This window comes from Corythoichthys intestinalis, chromosome 5 (assembly GCF_030265065.1).
Source record: "Corythoichthys intestinalis isolate RoL2023-P3 chromosome 5, ASM3026506v1, whole genome shotgun sequence".
Lineage (NCBI taxonomy): Eukaryota > Metazoa > Chordata > Actinopteri > Syngnathiformes > Syngnathidae > Corythoichthys > Corythoichthys intestinalis.
In genome coordinates this window covers 21,963,707-21,981,746 of record NC_080399.1, presented here as the reverse complement: position 1 = coordinate 21,981,746, position 18,040 = coordinate 21,963,707, and the positions used below count along the sequence as shown (strand labels likewise).

At 40.2% G+C, this 18,040-nt stretch overlaps 1 protein-coding gene across 1 annotated transcript in view; it reads right to left on the bottom strand.

The window, feature by feature from the left end:
* fbxl22 (F-box and leucine-rich repeat protein 22) overlaps positions 1–12,569 on the bottom strand; it is a 28,129-nt gene extending 15,560 nt beyond the window's left edge. Inside the window, exons 1-2 of the mRNA XM_057835686.1 lie at positions 12,339–12,569; positions 11,908–12,276 (exon numbers count right to left, since the gene is read on the bottom strand). Of these exons, the coding sequence (XP_057691669.1) occupies positions 11,908–12,276; positions 12,339–12,370 (401 nt within the window). The 5' untranslated portion in view covers positions 12,371–12,569. The remainder of the gene's footprint in view (positions 1–11,907; positions 12,277–12,338) is intronic.
* Between the last annotated feature and the right edge of the window lie 5,471 nt (positions 12,570–18,040).

The following is an 18,040-nucleotide window of genomic DNA, read 5'->3' as shown; positions in this document are numbered from 1 at the left end:
CCGCGCTGACTGCGTTTTATTTCCGCTTTACCTGGTATAATTCAATAATCGGAATTTGGATGTTTGTGAATCGTTCTCGAATCTTCCACGGCCGAATCGCGAATAATCTAAGAATCGGAAATTTTGCACGCCTCTAGCTTCATGTAAAGGAAATTTACAGTGGTTGTGTTTTTGTCTATTTGGGGAGGAGGGGTGTTTAAAAAAATGTGCATCGGCTGCAAATATTTTTTTTTTTTAATAATGTAGAAAATACATACATTTTAATTAGGGAATAAATGCACAAAATGCACAGTTAAATTAACGGTAACAGTAGAAAAATTACAGAAAGACACGTCTCTAAGGAGCTTTCTACTCGAGTTTTACAGGTTAGCACGTTAACACAGTTTAATGTTATGCTAACTGTGATGCAGGTCGGACTTTCAGTTGCAAAATTAGTGGTGTGTTCCCCACCATCACAATATTGATGTCTTTCTACATTCCTTAAAGTGGCTGCTGCTGGCCGAAAAAAAAAAATTCTAATATCCCTCCTCTTTAAAGGGGACGGAAGAGGCGGCATGTCGACATGTATTTCTGTCGGGATTGTGTGAACATGGGGGTTTTAGTCATTAGCCAATCAAACATGCGTTTGAAGGGGGAAAAAAATGAACCAGCACATTTAGCAAGTGAAAAGGGGTAAATGTAAGTCTGAACGTAATGGTAGGGTCAATTCTATCCTTACAACTTATGGGAAGACAATCTAAATTACCTATATAACTGAACTAAATAAGGTTGCTTAAAAGTTGGTGGGGACAATTTGAGCATCCTTAAAAGTTGGTGGTGTTATGACCCTACTGTCCCTATGCAAACCTACGCCCTTGGTTTTGACTCAATGGCGATTTAACTTTATTCCCCCTTTGATTCCTAATTGGTGGTAGCTTTGCGTGTAATGCAAAAGCTACCACCTATAATATTACTTTTTTTTTTTTTTTCAGTCGCGTTTATACGGCGCGTTGCCCAGCCGTAACCGTTTGACACCGACACTGTACACCAAAATGACCAACTGTAACTTCTGATGGGATGCGGGTTCTCTTTCGTTTTAAACCCCAAAAATGACCTTTGACCCAAAAGTGACATTTCAAAACGCTACTTCAGGATGCTAAAGGGCACAAAAGTTCTATACAGTTTTTGCCTAAAGCGAATGGATTGGACAAAATTTGCCAAAAACTTACCCATTCATTTCAAAAGGCCCAAATTTCCCATTGATTTTAATTGGCCCTATTCAACATTCATTTCAATAGCACATAAACTTCCATACACACTTATTGATTTCCAACCCAAGTGACCTGATATCAACAGGAATTGACCCCGACATACCCCCAAATCAACAGTAAGGACCCAATAAGATGAGGAAGTGAATCAAAAATGCTCCAAAAATAAAAAGGAAGTGACCTGATATCTACAGGAAGTCTGAGAAGCCTCAAAATCAACAGAAAATAACCCGATATACCAACCGTCACAGCAAAGCCACCATCACAATTTCACCAGAAACTGCATTTTCTAGTATTATCAAAGCGATCTTTTAGGGGCCGTTTACATGGTGACGCTGTGACACCAAAACGCAACGATTGTGTTGCGGAATGGCCTTGCCTTTACATGTTGACGGGGCGCTGAAAGTCACTCAGAGCAGGGGTGCTGAGGATCTTTTTTTAGCTTTTCCCATCCAAAAGCAGCCGTTTCAGTTTGTCATGCTCGTGCATTTTTTCCATACAAGGCGCAATGGCAGTACAAATGCATGCTGGATAGTTTACGTAAAACTACTAGGCTACTACAAAGACAGCGTTCTATTTCAGTTACAGTGTGTGTTGGGAGTTTTTGTATCGGAAATAAAAGGGCCCGTGTATTATAATGCAAATTCCCGCAGTTAGACGGCGCAATGACACACGAACACATTTTAAAACTAAAAGGTCCAATAAGCCTCGGTTTAACACCCCCTTTTCACAACACTAAAATAAATTGAACAGGGATAACCAACAGCGCTCTGCATGGCACAAGCTCAACAGCAAAAACAAATAATAATATGGCTGCAATGCAAGCATGTCTTACCTATTTGAATGGTAAATGGTAAATGGTGTGATACTTGTATAGCGCTTTTCCATCTTTCAAGCAAGACACCAAAGAATTCCTTTTTGGACTCCACGGTCTAACTCTGCAGTTAACTTTTCCTTGATGGGAACTATTATAGAACTATTATCATAATCATCTTGATTTTCGACCTCAAATTGAATTTTTTAAATTTTCATTTTCATTTATTTTATTTTTTTTTTTACCGAATTAATTTTTGTATAGAAAAAAAATAATTTTTGCGCCATGGTAACGCCTCCTCTGTCAACAGTTAATTTTCCTGTTGCAATTGCGCCGTTTTTACCGTGACTCAGTAGCAAGCAAGGTGTCAGGTCAGGGCCATGTAACTTTTTCAACATACTGTATATATTTAATTCCCAAAGTTAAATACCTTATTGTTTCAATGTGTTTTATTTATTCATTTTTAACAAAAATGATCTACCAGAACTTTTTTTTCCCTCCCAAACACTAGGAGGTGCCGCTGCACCCTCAGCACCCTACTTCCCGCGCCACTGCATGTTGACGACGAAAACAGAAGGCAAAGGCGCAAACTCTTGAATCCGGCTTCCAAAGCGGAACGATTCGATTGCGGGAATTGCTCTGCAGCCATATGAATGGAATGCACTCAATGAGGTCAACACTCTCACACATCACTTTGGGCAACCACAGTCGCTGCTACTAAACATTCAAAACAGCAATCATGGTGGAACCTCAGCTTTAATTTATGGTTTTGATAATATTTTTAATTTAAATATATTTTATGTTTGCATTTTTGTGCCTTTTGGAGCAAAATAAAAAACATGTGGGCACCATTGCTTCCATTGGGTGCGTATATTGTCTTCCGGGTTGAGGAGGTTGTTGTCAAGTAAGTGCATCATTGGCTGTCGCCTTGTAAAAATGCACTGCCCCCTAGGGCCTGGCATGAATACTACATCATTTTGACGCGGAATTGCGACATCATTCAAACGGAGAAGGGAACCAAGACCAAACCATGTAATTGCAAACATGAAATGTGTCATATCCTCAGAGCGTCACCATGTAAACGGCCCCTAAGTCAACGGCCCCTAAGTCTGAGCAGTGTGAGTGTTTTCCATGCAGGTAATTTTTTGTCAGAGTAAAAATTCAAATATACTTTTTATTTTCTTTTTTCAGTCATAATATTTGTAGTAATGCAAAAATTAAAATTAAAAATAGAACTAAAAATATTTAAAATATATATTTTCTAATAAAAATGAATAAATTAAGTACGGCTGTCAAAATGATCACGTTAACGGGCGTTAATTAATTTTTAAAAATAATCACGTTAAAATATTTGACGCAATTAACGCAGATGCCCCGCTCAGACACATTTAAATGACAGTACAGTGAAACGCTCACTTGTTGTGTTTTATGGAGTTTTGCCGCCCTCTGCTGGCGCTTGTGTGCGACTGATTTTATAGGCTTCAGCACCCATGAGCATTGTGTAAGTAATTATTGACATCAACAATGGCGGGCTACTAGTTTATTTTTTGATTGAAAATTTTACAAATTTTATAAAAACGAAAACATTAAGTGGGGTTTTAATATAAAATTTCTATAACTTGTACTAACATTTTTCTTCTAAGAACTACAAATCTTTCTATCCATGGATCGCTTTAACAGAATGTTAATAATGTTAATGCCATCTTGTTGATTTATTGTTATAATAAACAAATACAGTCCGTATGTACCATATGTTGAATGTATATATCCATCTTGTGTCTTATCTTTCCATTCCAACAATAATTTACAGAAAAATATGGCATATTTTATAGATGGTTTGAATTGCGATTCATTAATTTTTAAGCTGTAATTAACTCGATTAAAAATTGTAATCGTTTGACAGCCCTAAAATTAAGTCATATATGTCATGTCTAGAAAGTCATGTTAGTGTTTTGTATGTTGGTGCAGAATTTCCTGCTTTTATTTTGGTAATGGCATTCTGCCTGGTTCCATCTTTACTTCCTGCTCTAACCAATCAGGCTGATCGTACCTGTGATCCATTGTATATATCGTCTGCATCTAACCTTGCCCTATGTTGGCTCGTCTTGTATCCTGCCATGTTCCGTGTTACCAACTCATGTAAGCCTTTTCTTGACTAGGATTTATGTTGGGTTCAAATGGCCTTTTTGTTACTTTGTTGACTTCGCTCAGATTTTGGTATCCAGCAAGCGCTGTAATTTTTCGTTGACTTTGCTCAGATGTTTGGTATCCAGCAAGCGCTGTGATTTTTCGTTGGCTCTTTTTGAACTCCTGTGAACTGAAAATAAATATTTTTGTTGAAACGGAACATTTGTACATTTGGGTCCTTAGTGAATCCTTGTCAATTTAAAACATTTTTTAATGTTGAAACATGATCATCCACAGCCCAAGTACAAATGGGTTGGATGTCTACAACATCCCTCCAAGAAAAAAAAGTATTAGACAGCAAACCAAAAAAAATGTGTGATATATGAGTTAACACTTCCACGTTTTTTTTATTTTTTTTATCTCATTTTCTAAATAATAAAAAACCTTTAAAAAAGAACCATGATCATTCATTGGACCCCCTCCCAGTTAAAATGGAAATTTAGTCGTCGGCATGCTGGAAAGTGCACTAAAAAGAGAGCTGCAGACATGTTTTACAGCTTTTTCCATAAAAAGGCATGAGACAGCCTCAGATAACTCCCATCCATGGAAGGAAAAGGGCAGGCAGGGACAGATGTAAATGTTCTTTCCTCCGACAACAACAAAGAGTCAATTGTAGGCTCCACCTGCATGCACAGAATGGGCGGGGCGGAGGCCATATCACTCTCAAGCACCCCTCCCAGTCTCACACTCCCACTTTTGTCATGTGCACAAGCTTTCCTCACAATTTTGGGGAGGGTTTATCAGTATGCCACGAGTGAGGCTCCTAGGCGTCAAAATAGATGAACTAGACAAAGTAGTCAGTTCCAGTCGGGACTGGTTTCGCTCATGGGCCGGCGCTCAAATTTCACCCAACAGGAAATTCACACAGGGTCATTCATGCAACCCCCCTCCCTTCACCACCACCACCACCCAATGCACCACCCTCTCTCCTCTCCACTTGTCTTGCAGCTGCGTCACTTGTCTGCGTGCACAGATACATCATTATGCCTAAGCGAAGCCTGACAGGTTGTGCTTTCTCACACAGTGCGCTTTCTATTCCAAAGTGACATATCAAACGCAAGCATTGCCCCATTAGTCAATGAAAGGTAATGACATGTCTTGACACTGTAATTTTCACTCAATTGCAATCACAATCTGCTTTTTAAATCCCCACGCACAAGCGGATGCTAATTATTTTGTTCTCTGCCGACAACAGCTAAATAAATAAATCTGCGTGATGTTCTCGCCTTAAAAATAAGACTCTTAAGTTTTTTTTAAATAGCCCTGATTGCCGACCATTAGGAGCCATTGACGGCGATAGAGGTCTAATCCATTTTGACTGGGAGGGTGGCAACATTTGTTCATTAGGCATTGACGTTCATTTGCTGTCAACCTCTCAGTCAAAATGGATTGGACGTCTATCGCTGTTAATGAGGGCCATGTTAACCTTTCTACAAATAGGCTAATACAGTGGGGCAAATAGGTATTTAGTCAACCACCAATTGTGCAAGTTCTCCTACTTGAAAAGATTAGAGAGGCCTGTAATTGTCAACATGGGTAAACCTCAACCATGAAAGACCGAATGTGGAAAAAAAATCAGAAAATCACATTGTTTGATTTTTAAAGAATTTTTTTTCCAAATTAGAGTGGAAAATAAGTATTTGGTCACCTACAAACAAGCAAGATTTCTGGCTGTCAAAGAGGTCTAACTTCTTCTAACAAGGTCTAACGAGGATTCACTCGTTACCTGTATTAATGGCACCTGTTTTAACTCATTATCGGTATAAAAGACACCTGTCCACAAAGGGGGCCACAAGTCAGTCACACTCCAAACTCCACTATGGCCAAGACCAAAGAACTGTCGAAAGACACAGAGAGACAAAGTTGTAGACCTGCACCAGGCTGGGAAGACTGAATCTGCAATAAGTAAAACGCTTGGTGTAAAGAAATCAACTGTGGGAGCAATTATTAGAAAATGGAAGACATACAAGACCACTGATAATCTCCCTCGATCTGGGGCTCCATGCAAGATCTTGTGGCATCAAAATGATAAGAACGGTGAGCAAAACACCCAGAACCACACGGGGGGACCTAGTGAATGACCTACAGAGAGCTGGGACCACAGTAACAAAGGCTACTATCAAAAACACAATGCGCCGCCAGGGACTCAAATCCTGCACTGCCAGACATGTCACCCTGCTGAAGAAAGTACACGTCCAGGCCCGTCTGCGGTGCACGAGGGAGCATTTGGATGATCCAGAAGAGGACTGGGAGAATGTGTTATGGTCAGATGAAACCAAAATAAAACTTTTTGGTAGAAACACAGGTTATCGTGTTTGGAGGACAAAGAATACTGAATTGCATCCGAAGAACACCATACCCACTGTGAAGCATGGGGGCGGAAACAACATGCTTTGGGGCTGTTTTTCTGCAAAGGGACCAGGACGACTGATCTGTGTAAAGCAAAGAATGAATGGGGCCATGTATCGAGAGATTTTGAGTGAAAATCTCCTTCCATCAGCAAGGGCATTGAAGATGAGACGTGGCTGGGTCTTTCAGCATGACAATGATCCCAAACAGACAGCCAGGGCAACAAAGGAGTGGCTTCATAAGAAGCATTTTAAGGTCTTGGAGTGGCCCAGCCAGTCTCCAGATCTCAACCCGACAGAAAATCTGTGGAGGGAGTTGAAAGTCCGTGTTGCCCAACGACAGCCCCAAAACATCACTGCTCTAGAGGAGATCTGCATAGAGGAATGGGCCAAAATACCAACAACAATGTGTGAAAAGCTTGTGAAGAGTTATTAAAACGTTTGGCCTCCCTTATTGCCAACAAAGGGTACAAAACAAAGTATTGAGATGAACTTTTGGTATTGACCAAATAGTTATGTTCCACCATGATTTGCAAATAAATTCTTTAAAAATCAAACAATGTGATTTTCTGTTTTTTTTCCCACATTCTGTCTCTCATGGTTGAGGTTTACCCATGTTGACAATTACAGGCCTCTCTAATATTTTCAAGTGGGAGAACTTGCACAATTAGTGGTTGACTAAATACTTATTTGCCCCACTGTACACCCCATAAACAGAAATATAATCTTTTGCATGCCGTCAATCGTAGTGTGGGATGTACTGAAGTGTATATTTGGAAAACCAAGCAACTGCTTTGCCAGTATATGTCACTACATAGACACTCTACCTTTTAAGGTCAACACACACCCATCTGACCATCTACGTCAGTGGTCTCAAACCGGTCCTCAAAGGGCCGCAGGGGGTACTGGATTTCATTCCAACCAAACGAGACAAATACCTTTTCACCAATCTGGTTTCTTACAAGTGTAATCAGTTGATTGCAATCAGGTGCTGCTTATGTTAGTAGAAACCTCATTGGTTGAACTGTTTGTGCTGGATCTGTTGGAACAAAAACCAGGACCCACTGCGGCCCTTTGTGGAGTCGGTTTGAGACCGCTGATCTACGTGAAGGTGGAAATAGCATCTTGTTGTTTTGATATCATTTTTTTTTAAGCCTGTCTGTTTTGAAAATCAATCACTGCCCCTCCTTGAGCATTAAAGCATGCCCACCCCATCTTATACAATATTCGGGGTTCCTACGGGGTCTTCAAAAATCTTAAAAGTGTAGATGTGCTTAAATGTCTTTTTAAAAAGCATTACATTTCTTCTGGTTGAAAGTAGAATTGTCCAATAATTACTTTTTACCCGATATTATTGTCCAACTCCCAGAAATCTGATACTGATTTCAAACCGATACCGATAGATGCAGACGTGGACTCATGAGTTTATAATTCATTATTTTTCAATCATTTATTGTCCATTTAACTTTTGCACCATGAATGCAAATGGGCTGCTCACATGACAAATCCCAAGCATCTTAGTTTGGAGACATCTAATGGTTAATAAGCATAACTGCTGTGCTACGCTGTGACCATCCCTTGTACAAAGGCAGAAGGTTTCTAAATTCTCTTTGAAGGCAACATTCATATTTGCCCTAAACCGATAATGGAAAAAAAAAACAATGTCGCATTATCCGATATAATTTTAAAATACGAAGTTGAAAGTTACAGGGGTTGGCCAAATAATGGAAACACCTAACATTTTGGCATCATAATCATTGAACATAATTGTTAAAGAATAGCATGAGGAGCGTTCTAATGAAGTTGAGCATCTTGTATGGCCGGCACAATCCCCAGACCCAAACATTATTAAGCATTTAAGGTCAGTTTTAGAGATTCAGATAAGACGTCGATCTTCACCGCCATCATCTCTACAAAGAGTTAGAGGGTATTCTAACTGAATAATGGCTTAAAATTCCTTCCTTAAAATTCACAAGTTGTAGGACTCAATACCTTGGAGAATTGAGGCTGTAATTGCAGCAAAAAGCGCACCTACACCATATTAAATGAGTTCTTGTTGATTTTTAAGGCGTTTCCATTATTTTGCCCAACGCCTGTATGTCCAAGAAATGTCTAAGAGGCAAAGAAAAATTTATTTCTACCCATCCCCACCTAATTGGTTCAGTTGAAATTCAGAATCATTTAACGGGGAAGAATTACTTTGATTTTATCAACGCATGCAAAGTCGCAAACTTGAAAATTGCTCTGAACTTGGCGTTGTATTCTTTCTATCTGGTCTTAAATTGGGCTTGAAACATCTTAAAATTCACTAGTTGAAACAGGTCGAAACCCTGACTATACTTATTGCGGACCTTATTGACCCCTCGATTTGAATGTCCGGTACTGTTTGTTGGGGTGTAAATCACCAATTTCATGACGAAATAATATTGATTCTTTGGACAATTATATAGTTTTTGCTGAAATTATAAAGCCTGCTACGATTTGGTTCAAGGGCTGTTTTTCCATTTAATACAATATCTTGTACACGTTTAACATCATCAGTTACACTACACGTAAAGCAGTAAAACATCCAAAGCAATTTTGTTGCTAAAACATCCAATAAACTATTATCTACCGCTTAATCTGGGGTCGGGTCGTGGGGGTAGTAGCTTTAGCAGGGAAGCCCAGACTTCCCTCTCTCCCCAGCCACTTCAACAAGCTCCCCCAAAGGCGTTCCCAGGTCAGCCGAGAGACGTAGGACACTTTCACACTAGGCGATAAGGACCAGGGTCCGATTGGAAAGCTTCCCCGCAGCAACACTTGCAAATGAGTTGTTGAAAAGGTTCAGCATTCACACTGCGCCAACCAAACTTTCTGAGTAACATCACATGGACGAAAGGTGCACTTAGGCTACGTTCATACTACAGGTCTTAATGCACGAATCCGATTTTTTCGTGTTTTTCCCGACTCGGGTGAGGCATTAACTTGACGGTCTGAACGTGACAAGTTGCATAGAACTGGACCATTTCAAATCCGATCTGGGTCACTTTCGTATGTGGTTTCAAATCCAATCTGGGCCACATTTCTCCAGACTGTCGCAGCGGTCTGTACTGTCCATTCTCTCAAATCGGAATTCATGCAGCAATTACGTCATCAAATAGCGAGAGAGACGCTAAGGTAGCGGTGCAGCTGTGCATTATTAGTGCCAAGCTTGCAGTGAACACGGCTTTTTTGGGAATGGCCGGGTTTGACAACAGTCATAAAATATAGAAATGGGTTGAGGATAAGCCTGAGAATAATCGGTTTTCTCTCTGCTCTATGTGAGCAATATTTTAACATTGCCTACACGGCCGAGAGTCGGGGCAAACTGCCCGTATGTGTGTGTGACATGCACGGACAGTGCATGCATGCTATCGATCCATATAAACTTTGACTATAAGCCTTAATGGGGATATTTATGTCTGTTATTTGTGCCCTCTTTTTGAAAAGCAAAACATATTATCCCTGGAATGGCGGATGACGTGTGTCATTTATTTTGATGCTTCTGCGCATGCGGATCTTCTTGCTCAGTGAGTGTCGGACTCCGAATTAGTGCGCATGCGTAATACTTGAATGGTCTCAATGGACAGAGGCAGTCTGAATGGGCACGCCAAAAAAACGGATATAACAAAAAAATCGAATTTGTGCATTAAGACCTGTAGTATGAACGTAGCCTTATTGATTGGACAAATAGATGAGGAAATACCTCCCTCCTGGGAGGGGAAGGAGCGTGGTGCTGTGAGACTGCACTAATGTATCATAGCATAGCAAGTCGCCGCTCGGCCAGCGACGGGGTCACTCCCTTCTGACTCAATGCCGAGCGAACTGGGGTATATAAAAAAAATGCATAAGGGAAAACTAAACCACGAAAGGGAACCATTTGGTAGTCACACAGGCGTGCAATCGCTCTCACTTTTGTGACTTTTTGGACTGTCAAATTATATCCACTTACAGGAGAGGGAGACTCACGAAACTGCCGCCGCGAGAGGCTCCGCCTGTCTATGTCACTGTCACATGGTACATTCAGCAACAGCATGCAAAACACAAGCGCCACAGTAGAACCTAAATCTGTGTATCAAATGCAACAGCTTAGCACAGCACACTTTTTGAATAGCGTATGCGCTGTACTTCCGCATCCAAGGATGCTCTGTGTTTACCGTCACAGCCTGGAACATCACCGCTCCAGGCTGTGACTGGGGGGGTCATGCCCGGAACACCTCTCCAGGGAGGCATCCGGACCAGATGCCCGAGCCACCTCAGCTGGCTCCTCTCAACGCGGAGGAGTAGCGGCTCGACCCTGAGTGACTGAGCGTCTCACCCTATTTCTTACATAGAGCCTGGACACCCTGCAGGGGAAACTCATTTCGGCCACTTGTATCCGGGATCTTGTTCTTTCGGTCACGACCCACAGCTCATGACCATAGGTGAGGGTAGGATCGACTGGTAAATCGAGAGCTTCGCCATTTGGCTCAGCTCCTCTGACTACAATATTGATTGGTTTTGCATTTCGATTCATCTGACAGAATCCTTGGTCAACCAATCGATGTATTGATCCAGATTGCGGTATTGTGACACCCTTAACATTCAAAAATCCAAAGCAATTTGGACATTTTACTTTGCTGAAACATTTGAATGTGAAACCATTTTTAAAAAACAAAACTGCGTAAAGATCACGATGTTGATCGGTTTTGCGTTTTGATCAATTTGATTCGATCATTGCTTAACCAATTAATGTAGCGATCCAGATCACTGTATCGTTACATTCTTATCTATTTGTCCATTTTCTTAGTGTTTTATTTCTGTTGTTTAAAAACAACCTCGCTCGCACACAAACCTAGTGATTCCACTTGTTTGCAATGATGAAAGATCATCAGTCGTGCCATTGGAAATGATCCAATTTTGCTTTGAAATGGGAGGGACTGGCAGAGAATAATTGCTGCCAACCCCGCTAATTAAAATGGATCCAATGTCTATTGTCAGCATTGAAAACAAATGAGTTAATTAACTCTTTAGAAATTGAAACCGGCTTACTACAAATTACGGGCCTTACTTGGATCAAGTTCTTACTTTGATAGTGTGAATGTGAGACTGAATGTCGACCAATCAAAGGAGCAGTCCGCTGGTATTGTCTCCATCTCACCCCTGACCATTTATGCTAGCAACAGAAACGCTACATTTATGAATAAACTTGACCTTGATATTTTGGGTCAAGTTTTGTTTGGTTTACTATAAGAATTTTCTGTTCTTTAATTTTTTTTCGAGTTTAATTACGTTGTTTAAGCATATCACTCACGTGCGACAGACACGAGCCAGGAAGGTGCTGACCAGTGTGTCATGTTTGCTGCAGATGTCCTTCTGAAAGGAGCTCTTCATCCAGTCCTCAATGTTGCACACCTGCAGCACTCTGCTGGAGTACCAGCAGATGGACAGGTGACGCAAAGAAGGTCCAAGTACAAAGTTGTCTCTCCTCAGCTGCGAGAGTGAGCTGAAGCTGAGCAGACGCCACAGGCGGGGGTCCAGGAAGACATCCCGCAGCGCTATGCAGGTGAGAGACAAACTCCTACGGCTGTCCTTATCCAGGAAGGAGAAAAGGTGCAGGAGACACTCGCGGTTGAGCAGGATAAGCTCCATGGTGCGCTCGTCTCCAGATCCGCGGAGAGGCCTGATGGTAAGCGGCAACAATGAGCCTCGCGGCTTGTATTGTGTGGCCTAGATACACGATACCTCCTCAGGCGCATGCTGGAGGCCTTGCACATATAAGGCAGCGGAGCGGAGGCTATTTTGGGAAGACAACTGCCAGGCCAGTCAAACAGGGGAGTGTTTGAGCCACACGCTCCCTTTCCATCTGTCGTGGCTCTCAACAGGCGGCTGAAGGCCCACCAGAATGAAGCAGATGTTTACACTAGCCTAGCGTAGTCATTTGATACAAAGACACCCTGAGTGACAAGTTAGTATATCCACTTCGAAATAACAATCTACTTGAACCACATGATATTCAGTTTTTCACTGTTATTGAATGCAATAGACATCCAAGTCTAGCAGTGAATTATCAGTTAAAAAAAAAAAAAAAAAAGGGGCGGGGGGGGGGGGGGGGGGGGTTCTTCCTCTGGCCAAGATGCACCCTTCCATCAATTAGTGTATTACTAGACCCACTTCAAATGGATTGGACATCTAGCGCCATAATTGGCAATGTTTTTTTTCTTTTTACGGTCAAGTGAGAATGCAGTAATTTAGGAGTTAGCTTAAAAATTAAAGAATATTCTTTATTTTTTCAAAAAAATGTGGTATCGGTACAGTAATGGCATAAGCCGATACCCAACACAGCCGAGTATCGGAATTTGAATCTGGAGACAGAAGAGAGGATTAGTGCAACGAGACATGTGCCGATTACCGGTTTCAAGGTATACCGTGGTATGAAAACGTCAAGGTTTCAAAACCGCAAAAAAATTCTGTCATACAGTCCCTAAGGTATTAGCTATTTTTTATGTTCAAAAAATGCATGGAGAAATCCCTTGCTTGCAGCTCCAAGGCTCACCCCTCCCCCACCTGTTGTTGCTCAATGTCAGTGAGTCAGCTGTGCTACACGATGGCTGGAGGAGGAGTCCTGAACTTTTTCAAAGAAAAAGAAATTCGCTGGTATAGGAATACTTCGGCTACAGAAAAGCTACATGTAAAACATGTTTGCAGACGTTGGCTGCTGAGGAGGCAATACCTCCAATGTGATTTTGCATTTATACAAAATTAAAGGCTAGCGAACACTGTCATGAACGTTTCCCACCAGTTATAAGAGTTAACTCCACCGTGTTTAGTGTGTCTAGCGGTGGTAAAACAAGGTGAGTTTTTTTCTCTTTGACAACTGTTTGTGTTGAGAAAGTGTGTGTGTATAATGTTAACATGATACAAGTCATACTCACGTGCTTTTTATGGAAAATAATTCAATTATTTTTGTTCTGATGGTAATGTTGAGCTTTGGCTGTAGGCTCACCTAAACGACTGCATTTATTTTAACTTAATTTGAATATTTAATTGTTTAACATTTGTTTTAACTTAACATACTTATGTTCCAATGGCGTACCGCACGCAGGCTATTTTTAGACCGTGACGTCGCATCGTAAAGCGGAAGTAAAGCCGAAGTGGGGCATTATAGACCCGCCCTCGGATAGACCCAACTTAATTAGTGCTACTTTTCTCCGGTAATCTTTCAAAAACGAACATGCCGATCACGCATTGCTTTTTTGGAACTTGTAGAAACGACTCTAGACTTTACGACACATGAAGGATGTTTTCTTCATACGTTTCCGGAAACCAAAAACTCGGGAGGAAAAAATGTGAAGACCGAATCAACTTGCGCGGACTTTAACACCAGCTTGGCGAATCCATTCACGTTTCATATGCAGTATGGTCTTTCAGAGGACAAAGAGGTAAGCCATTTTTATATTTTTAACTTATTTTTTTAGCGAAACGTTGTGCCATACTGCCTCTGTCTGACAATGAATGACCTGAAAAGAATTACAGTGGTATCTGACTGCCACTGTTACCGTTTCATATATATATATATATATATATATATATATATATATATATATATAAACTTTAGTAAGGGGGAAGTGTAAATAAATTATAGGATTACGATGTGTTATCAATGAAAAAATTAAAAGTGTTCGTTGGCTGTCACTGAGTAGCATTTGCGATCGCTACACAAAGCTAACTAAATTACCCCCAAGAACATGAAGAGACGTAGGACAACCAGAGGATATATAAGAAAGACAGGGCTGATGGTAAAGGATAGCTTGTTGAAACAGGAGAATGTCATTATCAGTCGCGTCCATAAAAAAGCTAAAGCTATGCTTAGGTCGGCTCATTTTTTTCAGCCTTCGACACTAAAGCCATCTCTTTAACTGAACATTTTTATGTTCTTCCACATCTTTCCCAGTGAATTTGGCATCAGGCACATCATTTTCGGAGAGAATTGATAGGTTTAGATCTGTAAACATCTCCTTCGTATACGATTTCCATTCATTTCCTATTAGGGACAAACGGAAGCTTGTCCCTACTTAGCAACAGTAGCTAATGTCATGAATATTAATGAGCGGAAGTGATGTGTTGCTTGTGGTACGCCATTTGCTAAGATGTTTTGAAAAATAAAAATCCTGTTCTTTGGGGGGGAAAAAATAAACCCAGATACTGTATTGGCTGGATATAAGACAGTGTTTTTTGCATTGAAATAAGACTGAAAAAGTGGGAGCCGCCTTATATTCGGGGTCTAGACATTGTACCCATTCACGACGCTAGATGGCGCCAGATATCATTGAAGCGAATGCTGAACTTGAGTAATGTTCTGTCATGACAGATCTCAGCTACTCTCAAGTTGAACCAGTTTGCATTATTTTATTGCAATGTTTTTCCTTATTCAAATTTGTTTCAAGACTACAGTTCCAGTTAGACCTCACTTTGATGGTTAATGTAGTTATTACAATTTTGTTGTTTTATCACAATAGATTGGTTTATTTTCATTTCAAAAACCAGAAGCCATTCATTTACGAATGTGATTGCACTTTAGTTTACATATTTAAATGGTCAGATATTAAGATTTGAATGAGGCAAAATCACATGCTTTTTCTCTCAAATATATTGTTATAACCATTTGTTTCAGATGTACTGTAATTATTTTCTGTATAAAAAAATTATTTGGTGTTCAAAAAGTATTTTTTCAAACTTCAGTCTTGAAAAAGAGGGGGTCGTCTTATAATCAGGGCCGTCTTATATTCAGGCCAATACGGTATCTCCAAGTAACAAATTTTAGAGCTGTAATTGCAATACTGTGACACCGTTATATTTTGGCTTAAGGTTATCATACTGTCAGAATATCGTTTTATTTATTTATTTATTAATCTTTTGAATTCATTTCTTTTGTAAAACAGTTGTATTATTGTGACTTTGAATTATTTGAGATTTATATATTTATTTTACAACCTGGTTGGCAGAGAAAGTTTGTTGCAGTTAATTTTGTACACCAAAATCAAAAGGTTGTACTGTATTTTTTGGAATATAAGGCACACCGTCAATAAGCAACTATATTTTCACACTTAAGAAGCACATGATTATAATGTGCTTGAGGGCATCAGTGTACTGCACTTTTCATTTCTTTATAAGCTTTTAAAGATTGTAATGATTGTTTTATTTATGTTTATTAATTATTTCCTACATTGTTTTATTTATGGATTTGATGAATGACGTTCATGTATCTTGAGCATTTTCCTGGAGCTGTTTCATAAAGTTATGCTCCCACAAAATTGGTTCAAGGTCATTTAGTACAACCAGAATTTATACATGAGTACACTGGATTTTAAAGCACTGTTAATTTGGGGAAAAACCTAAGGATTGTAACTGTGCGATTAAAGCAGTACCATTTTCCCAACCTTCTACTATGCCCGAATAAACTTGTTCACTACCATTGACAGTGATAGACTTCAAATCAATTTGAACTGGAATAGCTGCCATTGATTTATTATGTTACAGTGCCATTGGCGGTGATAGACAATTGCTATCAGTCCTCCCAGTCCAAATGGAATTGGATGTCTATGTCAATGAATTTATTATGTACCAGTAAGGCAGTTACAACAGTAGTTAGAATGTGCTTAGTGGTAATTAGAGATAGACCAATTATCGACCGGGCCGATTATCGGCGCAGATATTTGACATGTATCGGTGTCAGCCTTTTTTTATATCCTCATCTACCTACTGGTGACACAGCACCAGGGGCAATGTGGGGTTTAGTATCATACTCAAGGATGCTTAGATGAGGTCATCTGGGAAACATCAGGAGAATCAAACCCACAACCTCTGGGTTGGGGAACGACTACCACTGAACTCCCCTCTCTAACTACTATTACCCGTAATTTTCGGACTATAAGCCACTACTTTTTCTCTTCATTTTGAATCCCGCGGTTTATAGTCCAGTGCGTTTTATTTCTTGATTTGAGTTAATAGGTAACACTTTGTCATCTGACAAATTTTGTCACTTACTTCATTTATGTCCATTGTGGATCTTTTACATCTATTCAAAGAGAGATAATTTGCCAGATGACACTTAATGGCATCTGTCATACGCATCCATTAATGCTCATGGCAGTGTCATGTCATAGTTATGACGGTCTTATGACAGTCTTATCACACCGCTGTAAAATAAAGTCTTACCAATCTTTTGGTGTAAATATCCCATAATACAGTGAGGACAGCTGCGGCTTATAGTCTGGTGCAGCTTATCTATGAACAAATGCCGTTTTCATGTGAAATTTGGTAGGTGCGGCTTATAGTCAGGAGCACCTTAGAGTCCAAGAATTACAGTAATAGGTATCGGTGTCAGTCTTGAAAAACCCATATCGGTCGATATCCATTGGTAATTTGCCAAAGTTTCTGAGGTCAATGTGAAAACAGTTCATTGTTAAAGCTGATCTTGTCCGTCTATCAAACATTAGCTGTACATACAATAGTCTCACATTTTCCATCATTTGGATTTCACTTGAAGCCAAACTTATGCGTTTATATATCTGATAAATAAAACAATAGTATTTACAAAAGAGCAACAGACTATGCAGGTAGGTATACTATTTACAGTGGGGCAAATAAGTATTTAGTCAACCACTATTTGTGCAAGTTCTTCCACTTGAAAATATTAGAGAGGCCTGTAATTGTCAACATGTGTAAACCTCAACCATGAGACAGAATGTGGAACCCCCCCCCCCCCCAGAAAATCACATTATTTGATTTTTAAAGAATTTGCAAATCATGGTGGGTAATAAGTATTTAGTCAATACCAAAACTTCATCTCAATACTTTTTTATGTACCCATTGTTGGCAATAACGGAGGCCAAACGTTTTCTGTAACTCTTCACAAGCTTTTCACACACTGTTGTTGGTATTTTGGCCCATTCCTCCATGCAGATATCCTCTAGAGCAGTGATGTTTTGGGGCTGTCGTAGGGCAACACGGACTTTCAACTCCCTCCACAGATTTTCTATGGGGTTGAGATCTGGAGACTGGCTAGGACACTCCAGAACCTTAAAATGCTTCTTACGAAGCCAATCCTTTGTTGCCCTGGCTGTGTGTTTGGGATCATTGTCATGCTGAAAGACTTAGCCACGTCTCATCTTCAATGCCCTTGCTGATAGAAGGAGATTTTCACTCAAAATCTCTTGATACATGGCCCCATTCATTCTTTCCTTTACACAGATCAGTCGTCCTGGTCCCTTTGCAGAAAAACAGACCCAAAGCATGATGTTTCCACCCCCATTCTTCACAGTGGGTATGGTGCAATCGAGTATTCTTTTTCTTCCAAACATGAGAACCTGTGTTTCTACCAAAAAGTTCTATTTTGTTGTCATCTCACCATAACACATTCTCCCAGTCCTCTTCTGGATCATCCA